This window comes from Neopelma chrysocephalum, unplaced genomic scaffold (genome assembly GCF_003984885.1).
Source record: "Neopelma chrysocephalum unplaced genomic scaffold, ASM398488v2 Primary Assembly neopelma1_64, whole genome shotgun sequence".
Classification (NCBI taxonomy): Eukaryota; Metazoa; Chordata; class Aves; order Passeriformes; family Pipridae; genus Neopelma; species Neopelma chrysocephalum.
The window spans coordinates 6,573,792-6,582,740 of record NW_020897721.1 but is presented as its reverse complement, the minus strand read 5'-3'; the positions used below and the strand labels follow the sequence as shown (position 1 = coordinate 6,582,740).

General features: G+C 38.7%; 1 protein-coding gene across 1 annotated transcript in view; it reads left to right on the top strand.

Moving 5' to 3' along the window:
• The first annotated feature begins 670 nt into the window (after positions 1-670).
• LOC113967506 (vitellogenin-1-like) overlaps positions 671-8,949 on the top strand; it is a 43,342-nt gene continuing 35,063 nt past the window's right edge. The window contains exons 1-6 of the mRNA XM_027683146.1: positions 671-710; positions 1,016-1,036; positions 1,269-1,420; positions 3,840-4,091; positions 6,270-6,431; positions 7,110-7,261. Of these exons, the coding sequence (XP_027538947.1) occupies positions 671-710; positions 1,016-1,036; positions 1,269-1,420; positions 3,840-4,091; positions 6,270-6,431; positions 7,110-7,261 (779 nt within the window). The remainder of the gene's footprint in view (positions 711-1,015; positions 1,037-1,268; positions 1,421-3,839; positions 4,092-6,269; positions 6,432-7,109; positions 7,262-8,949) is intronic.

The window sequence follows — 8,949 nt, the reverse complement described above, 5'->3', positions numbered from 1 at the left end:
TTCTTATAAAAAAAAAATTAATTTCCCTCCTGCTTTCGTAGTATAAACTTTCACTATTAGCCAGAAGCTGGTGTGGTGGTCATAATGACAAGATTTGTCTTACCTGGGTAACAAGATGTGCTTGCAAAGACAGACATGGCAAATACCATGGAAAGACAATTTCTCATTCCATGCCCATGAGCTGTAAGGTGTCTCAAGCCTAAATTTGTGCAACCAACCACAAAGTCTCCTCTAAAAGTAGAGTTTCAATGTGGCAGAGCAAGATGTGTCTCCAAAGCTGTGACCCTTATCAAGAGTAAATTATCGGGAGATTGAAGACACGGCTGGAGAAAAGCTAAATTATTTCAGTTGTGATGGAGGAACTGTGTTTGCTTAACTTAAAATTTATTATTTTACTGTCTAACTACAATGTAGAGAAATGGGGAAAAACAGCAAGCAAGATACATTGAAAATTTAATCTCTTTTTCACATAGAAAGTAAGGTAGTTGAAATCAAGAGGTGATTTGAAGTTGTCAGCATTCATGACCTCAGAAATGTTTATTTTTTGATTGATCAATATGCATTCTAAAATCCACTTATTTGTCAAACTAACATGCCAAAAGAAACATGTGATATCACATGCCTTTATAAAAGAGAAACCCATCACATTCACCTTTACTTTGTCCCCATCATGAGGGGCTTGATCTTAGCCCTGGTTTTAACCCTAGTGGGTAAGTAACTAATTATTTACTTGGATGAATTTAAATATAATATATTAAGGAAAAGGTTTCAGAATCTAAATACAGTTCACTGGCAAACAAAAACTTTGTTATAGAAAAAAAGATTTTATGACTTTTTTTGTTGTTTAGGGAAAAAAAAAGTCTTTTGGATGGTTCTGAAACTGAAGTTAATTAGAAAGGGTTATGCTATATGTACAAGATGAGATATAGCCCTTTATACTAAAATACATTAACATTTTGTGGTAGGTTTTCTTTTCCTTTGTCACTTCATTACTCTTTTTTTTCTTCTCTTTCAGGGAGCCAGCATCTTAATTACCGTAAGTAATTTTCCTATCAGCTAATATAATTATAATGAGTGAAATTAAAAATGGAATCTGAAAAGTATATCAATGTTTAATATAGTTTTACAACAGCTAATTTTGTTCAGGTGCACTGCAAAAATGAACAAATTCATCGGTTTTTTTTTGTTGTTCCATACATTCTAATAGAGGTGCTTTAATATGTTCTGTACAGTCTCTATAATATTTCATGGGAACCATTTCTTTACAGAACCCGATTTCAGCGAAAACAAGGTTTATACATTTGATTATGAAAGCACACTTCTCAGTGGACTTCCAGAGAAAGGACTTGCAAGAGCTGGAATCAGAATAAAAAGTAAAGTGGAAATTAGTGGTATTGGGCCAAAACTTTGTCTTATTAGGGTAAGAAAATGTGTTCAATTTGAAAGGTAAAATTCTCGTCATACTTGACCTCTCTTTTTAAACTTTTGGGAAGTAATTAAGTTTCCTCGTGTGTTGTGCTTACTCAGGGAGAATGTAACTGATACTGTTATTTTTTTATGCCCTAAATTCTATTTGCACTTTGCCAGGTAATTCTCAGCTCAAGCCAACCTTGGGCTTGAAGGATTTCTTCTACTTTGTGGTCAGGGAGACAATGGAATGTAATTTGAAATGCGCAATAATTTATTACCGTATCAATCCAATTGTTCCAAACTGTACCAGCCTAGGATTATTAAATCAGCTGATTTCGTAACCAGCAGACAAAAGGCTATAAAACTTGTGACAGTAGTTGGATGTGATTCAATATTTAGCATAATTGATGTCATCTGGTAGCTTCTTTTACTGAAGGGTCCCAAGTGACATTCTTTGTCATCCTCAACTGTATATTTTTACTGCATGCTGAGTAATTACCAAGAGTTTTGATGATGTGACAAACACTTTTGCCTTTAACAGAAGCCTATACATGCTTATAATGAGTGTCTAGAAATGCACACCTCAACTTCTTTACACCAACTCCACTTAGTCTTCTGCACATGGGGAAGAAAAATCATCTTTTTAAGAGATTTAATTTGGCAAATTGAAAACTTCAGGTTAAAAAAGACCGGTGACTGTCTGATAAACGTTTGTAAATGCTGTAGCCTTCCAGCTTGAATTACCCTTCTGTTGTTAGGTACTTTTATAAATCCAGATTACAATAGATCTAAATGGGAAATGGATTTTTTTTTTGAAAAAACAAACAAACAAGGAGATAAGAGCCACACATGTGCAGTGGTGTGTAGAAGACTTCTCTGGCAGAAAGGAGGCAGAAGCAGTCATGTCCTCACCCCACATCCTCCCTCCTTCCTGCTGAAAAAGCTCTTGGTGTGCCAGGGTGACTCCTAACCAAAAATTGACTCCTGTTCCCGAAAGCCTCCCAGCACAATTTCACTGGCCCTGGTGTATTTGTGTCAGAAATAAATACAGAAATAATTTCAGTCAAGAAAAAGAAAAACAAAAATATATTTTGGGGGCAAGTTTTAAGCTAAAGGTAATGGTGCATTTATTCCCTTCTGCTATGGGAAAAGTTTATTTTGCTGCTGTTATATTTAAATTAGACAGTTTGGAGGGATGGTTCAGGGAATTAAACTTTCATCTGCAGCCTCCTAGTTCACATTCAGCCCAAACAAAAAGCCGCGTTCCCTGGGCAGTTTCCAGCTGACAATTTTTTTCATCACAAACCTGCGAGTAAGAATTGCCAGCTGTGTTCAAACCTGAGCAGACAGCCTAAGTCCTGACTGGGCCCTGAGGGCTGGGGGAAAACTACCTCACCCTGACCCTGCAGAGCAATCCCAAACCTGCCCGTACGCAGAATGCCAGGAGCATGTCCGAGAGGCAGCACGAGGGATTTGCTCCGTAACAGCCTCCCCTGTAAGCTTCAGTTACTGGGCTTGGCAGTGATCTCCACCAACAATAACAAAAATAAATATGAAAGCGCAGTCTCCAGCGGTTTGCTGTGTGAGGATTTAGTTTTGTGGGGCTTTTTTGAGAAATTAATCCCAGCCTTGCATCACATCGCCCGCCTGAGGTGTCAGAGAAAAGTCTCTTCAAATTGTCAAAATATATAGAAGGGAAGGGTCCTCTGAGAAACTAAGCTAAACATGCATGTTCCCATGGGGTGGGAATTATTCCAGTTAAGCATAGTTTAGCACAACTTTCTACTTGCTTGGATGTGCCCCAGGTTGAGGCTGGAGCATGATGTGCAGAGCGCGGTTGGAGCCAGTGCCTGAGCCTTCGGTTCTACAGCAAAACATGTAGGGAATGACAATTTCTGTAATCTGCTGTCCACTGCTCAGACTAATTCTGACTATCTGGCTGGCCCAGCAGCCATGCTGTTATTAGTTTCAGGCTGCTGCCTGCGCTCTGTGACCCCAGCAAGGGAAATGACAGAGTTCACAACAGGAGTTAATGATGCTTTATGCAACATTAACTTCCTCCTGCAATTTCCTGCAGACCTTCCATACTGCTTTTGGGTAGCAACCTGCTTCATGTGGCTCTTCTCTGGCTCATTTCTTCATACAAGCCAAACTTTGGCAATATGGATTGTCTGTGTAACAGAACAGAGTGCAGTGGCTGCAGAAGTATCACAGTCGTTTGCATTGCTCTCTTTTGTGTATGGAAATATGTATATATCAACTAGTTATGCTAAATTACAGCTCCTAAGGTTTCCCTTTGAAGAGGCTTTGCATCACTTAAAAGTGTATTTTCAATGTGAGTAAAGCTCTAGATGCTTACATGTATTGAGAAAAGGGTTGACTGGAAAAAAAAAATCTTAAAGAGTAATTCCATTCCCCCTTTGTTCCAGATTCACTCCATCGAAGCAGGAGAGTACAATGGGGTCTGGCCCACGAGCTCATTCTCCAGGTCGCTCAAACTGACCCAGGTTCTGACTGGGCAGCTCAGCAACCCCGTCCAGTTTGAGTACAGCAGTGGCCACGTTGGGAACGTCCTGGCTCCCGATTCCATCTCGGACGATGGTCTGAACATCTACAGAGGGGTTATGAACGTGCTGGAGCTGAGCATAAAGAAGATGCAGCATTCCTACAGCTTACAGGAGGTGAGATGTCTGGTTTGGTCGTTGTGGTGTCTTTGTAAATTAATAACCCTTCTCTTCAGAGCCTTCCACTTTATTTTCTGAATTCATCCTTGGCGTGAACCTCACTAATAAGAAACACCAAAGCTTGGGAAATCATGATTAAGTTGCTCTTATGGGACAGCTTTTGATGGAGATATATTTAAACGGGACAACAGAAGAGCAGATTTTTAACCTGCTTGATGAAAGTATTTCAGAAAATGCACTTGCAGTGTTAAATCCTTAGAAAATCTGGGTTATTATTTAGAGAAAGTAAACTCCTGTGAAAGCTGAAGCCTACATAAAATGTGAATGCTGTATTAAAACAAGCTTAAACATACAGCTTAATAGTAAAGCGAAAATAACAGTAATTTGACTTTTTTCACCAATCTTATATACTTTAATCTCTTCTAGCTCCTCTTTTAAGAGGAAAACAGTATATATGTCATGACATTACTGTAATAGCTTTGACAGTTGCAGCTGATGCTCTGTTGGAATTTCCACTGTTTTTCAGGTTTTAATATATTAGTCCAGGTAAATCATCTGATATTGCTGTTCACCACAGAAATTGCAATGTGTTTAGTTTTTGTGAAACCATATTTACATTGATTAGAATGCATTCGATTCAGAGATCAGCAAAAACCTTGAAATTATTATACTTTCGTGTTATTTTTATTGAAAATGTAGACCAGAGTAACTTTAATTTTCTTAAAATTTATTTTTATGTAAGTAGAGTTGTTTCTGGGAAAGGAACTACCTGATTTAATAGTTTCACACCATTTGTTTTACATAAAAATCCGTGTGGTGGAGTTGCATATTCTGCATCACCATTTTCCTCAAATCTAGTTTCACATCTTAATTCTTTCTAATTCAGTTAGCAACGTGTCCAATTCTCTCTGCTAGGCAATAGATGTGACTTCACCTCCTAGAATTATTTCCAAGTTTCCTTCGCTTTTCTCAGAGAGCAAATGATTAATGAGCTTTGGCATCCTTTGCTTGACAATCTCGAGTCACCCTGTAAAGGAAGATAAGAGTTGTTAGTTCCAAAATCTGAGCTGCAGAGAGGTTTAAAGGACTAACCTGGGAAAGTCTCCATCCCATCCTGGGGGTGCAGGGTGAGGGGATCTGAGCTGGCCATGAGCTGCACACAGCCAGAGAGTCCAGATGGACAGGGGTCTAATTCCTCCCACTGAACTCTCCGAGCAGGACATTCCCATTTAAAGCCTGGATGTCTCTACCTTACCCTGCAGCCTGCAGAGCAGCCCCACACCTGTATTTGCAGGGCACAAGCCTTTCAGAAAGGCAAATTCTTATTTCTAGCCCTTTCCAAAGCCACAGCGTCATCAGGAATTCTGTTAAGCTAAAGATGAAGTGGGCATGTCTTGCCTCCCAACCACCACATGACTATTTTGCTGTTCTGACATAGCCCAGAGCTGCTCTCTGCACTGGCTATGCTATAAATAACAGGGGAAAACAAAATCATGAAAATAACTCTTCCTCCTAAAATGCAATCAAATATTTTTCCTCTCCAAAAATCTCACTGACTGAGGAGATTTAAGAGCTCTTATAAATGTATATGCTCAAAATATTATTGAAGAGCTCAGCTAAAACTGCAAACTCAAGAAAAGGCACAATCAAAACTCTGTTATCCTGAAATTCTTTTTAATTATTGCTGTTCATGTTGTGACAGATCATCTGATATTGCAAGGCTCGTTCCATAGGCATTTATAAGCTGTCTATAAAAGCAAGTTTTAAGGGCAGAATGTCATCTCCAACCTTGAAAGACTTTGCTGTTGAAATGTCATTCTGACTGATCAAATTATTTTGACATTTTTTGTTAATATTCCTCAAATCTTATTTCATAATCAACAGCTCTAACTGAAAATTGCTGCTCCCTTTTCCTGAGGCTCCAAGTGAAACTTGGGGAATTTTAGTTCTCTCAGTGCAACCCTGATTTGGCTCACTGGAAACCTGTACATGTAAAAAAAAGAGATGAAAGTAATCATCACCCCAATTTTGCTTCTGGAGAGTATAATGAAAAAAAGAAGAGTTCATTTCCATTGGTAATTTTGAAAACACAGAATTAAACAGGAAATTCCGTGTGGTGAGTTGGAGCTTTGCATAAAAGTGAAACTTCTCTGATGCTCTTCTCATTTTTGCCAGGCTGGGATTGGAGGTATTTGCAACACAACGTATGCAATTCAGGAAAACAAGAGGGCAAACCTACTCTACGTGACCAAATCCAAGGACCTGAACAGCTGTGAGGAGAAAGTTCAGATTGTCACAGGTTCAGCAAACACTCAGCCATGCCAGGCCTGCCAGAAGGTAAATTAGAGAGGTGTTATGTGTATGTGTTTCATATTCTTATGCTGAGCACCATTTGGTATCTGCTGCTTTGAAACACTCAAAACGAGGGAAGAGTCGGGTCTGCTGTATCCAGTTGTCAGTATTTTCTTTCTGTCTGAAAATCAGCCCACAGAGAAGCAGAGGTCTGTGCTGCAGGCTGTCACGCAGGCACACTTCAACCAGCTCAAACTAGCTGGCTTGGAAACCATTAATTATCAGCATGAGTTAATTCACCTACTCTGGTGAGTAAAAAAACAGCCACCATGTCCACTTTCTGCTGTTCAAGACAGGTGCTGCTGCATTTTATTGCAATCCTCTCTTTGAAATAAGAAATTGTGTGGTTTATGCAGCTGCTCTCCTCAGAAAAATGTGTCTCCTTCTCGAGGGAATGACCAATTACCTCTATTTGGGAAAAAGGAAAAAACAGCTAACACTTCTTAGCAGTAAAAGTAATGGAGCCAGGCAGTGTGTCTGACCTCTCCCGTGGAAGTGAGTGCACAGAATTCACATCAACTGCTCTCGTGGCCAATGAACAAAACAGCCCTGGAAAACGAGTGGGTTGAAGTGGGTGATGTAATAGCTCCTAGCCACAGAATGCAGAAGTTCAATGACTTTTTATTTTCTTTGTTCCTTTGCTTTTTTTTTCGTATTTTAAAGAGAAACAAGAATTCCCGGGCGACTGCTACTTACAATTACAAAATTAAATATACACGCAGTGAAGCTGTAATTACACAAGCTGATGTGGAGGAAATCCACCAGTTTGCACCCTTCAACGAGATAACAGGAGGAAATGCTATAGTACAAGCAAGGTACTGTACATATGCCTTTAATTCAGCAACTAACTCAGCGACTCCGTAATCCGGTCAAATTCCATAAGTGAAATAAATCCTTTGCTTCCACAGCCTATTGTTTGCCAGTATTTAATTACATAAAATCCCAAACAGTTCATAAAAACAACCTTCACTGTTAGTTGTAAATCTGAAGCATGCACATCACTATCCAAATTTTGTTAGCTAAACTTGGCAGGGTTCGACTATTTTATTTCTCGGGGATATTTGATTTATGTCATAAAAGCCAAAACAAATGTAATTCCATCTGAAAAATTGTGAACTAATATATTTGAAGTAAAATACTTTGAAAGACAGTTACTCACAGAAAGAGAGTTCCCTGGAAAATAATAATGCAGTAAGAGACCCTTAGAGACTAGTTCACAAGAAACCTAGATAGGACTTTGGATTCCTAAATACACTGGGCTGCTTGCAAATCTCCCATCAAAACTGTTTCTAAATAGGAAATTGGGTTTTATTGCAGAACAATTGGGCACAAGGCATGTAAAATGCATTTGCTTTTCCACAACAAGTTTTGCATATTTCTTTTAACAAGATTGGGGCAAAACAAAAACGTGACTGTGTAAGAAATTACACCCCTGCTCACCATTAGCTCTAGCACACAAACTCTCAGTGTTTGAAAGTGATTTCATCTATCAAAATCATCTATTGAAAAACTTATTAGTTACCTAGTTAATTATGGACTCTGTATACAGGAGTGCCTTACTGAAGGGAAAGGCTTTTTGCATAAAAGTAGCTGTGCAGAAATTATACCTCAATCCCACTCCTCAGCTGCTGTAATCTTGCATTCCTGCCTTAGCTTCTGCAAGAATCTATTGGTAAAATATACTAAAACTGCAGCATCAGAAAATTCATGTCAATAATTCACCAGTTAACTTCATTTATGTAATGAACATGCTCAATTTGGCTAATCAAAAAAAAACCAAAAACAAAACCAGAACAGTAAAGGTGAAAGTGGCTTTACTATCCCTATGCAATCAAGGGGTAGGTAGACACAACTGCAGTGCTTTTATCAAATTGTAGATTGTTGTGAGTCAGCATCAGTCTGGAGACAATGGATTTATGGTGCTTTACACTCTCATTCTGCAGAGATTGTCTTCTGCAAAGAAGATGTTCTTCCCCAGCCCTCAGAAGGGTAGTGCCTCTACCTTTCCCATTTTCTCTGGATTTTTAGCATTGCCCAGCAGAAGGGGACAAATATAAGATAGCTGGGAAGATGTGGATTTCTCACTCAAGTCTTCAGAAGTTTTCTAAAATATATTCCCTGTTTAAAAAAAAAAAAAGAAAAAATCTATCAAGGACTTAAAACACTCAGAGCTGAGTTTTCTGACCTGTTCAGCATAAGATTCTTGGAGCACCTCTCAAAGCCAAGAGAGGTTTTACTGTTGTTTCACCTTTTTAATCCTATTTTAGTATTCATTTGCTCTTCTCTTCAGAGTATAACATTTTCCCATCTATTCTGGGCAGATATATCTCTTCCCAAAACAAGGAAGATGAAGGTATAATAGATTCATCATGATCTGGAAGGGAGAATTAAATCTGTCCAAGTGTACCTGATTTTTCTGATTTCTGACCCAAAGACCCCTTTCAATAATATTGTATAAAATTTCAAGAGAGAACAAATCTCTCCTGATTCTGTAGTGGTTTCT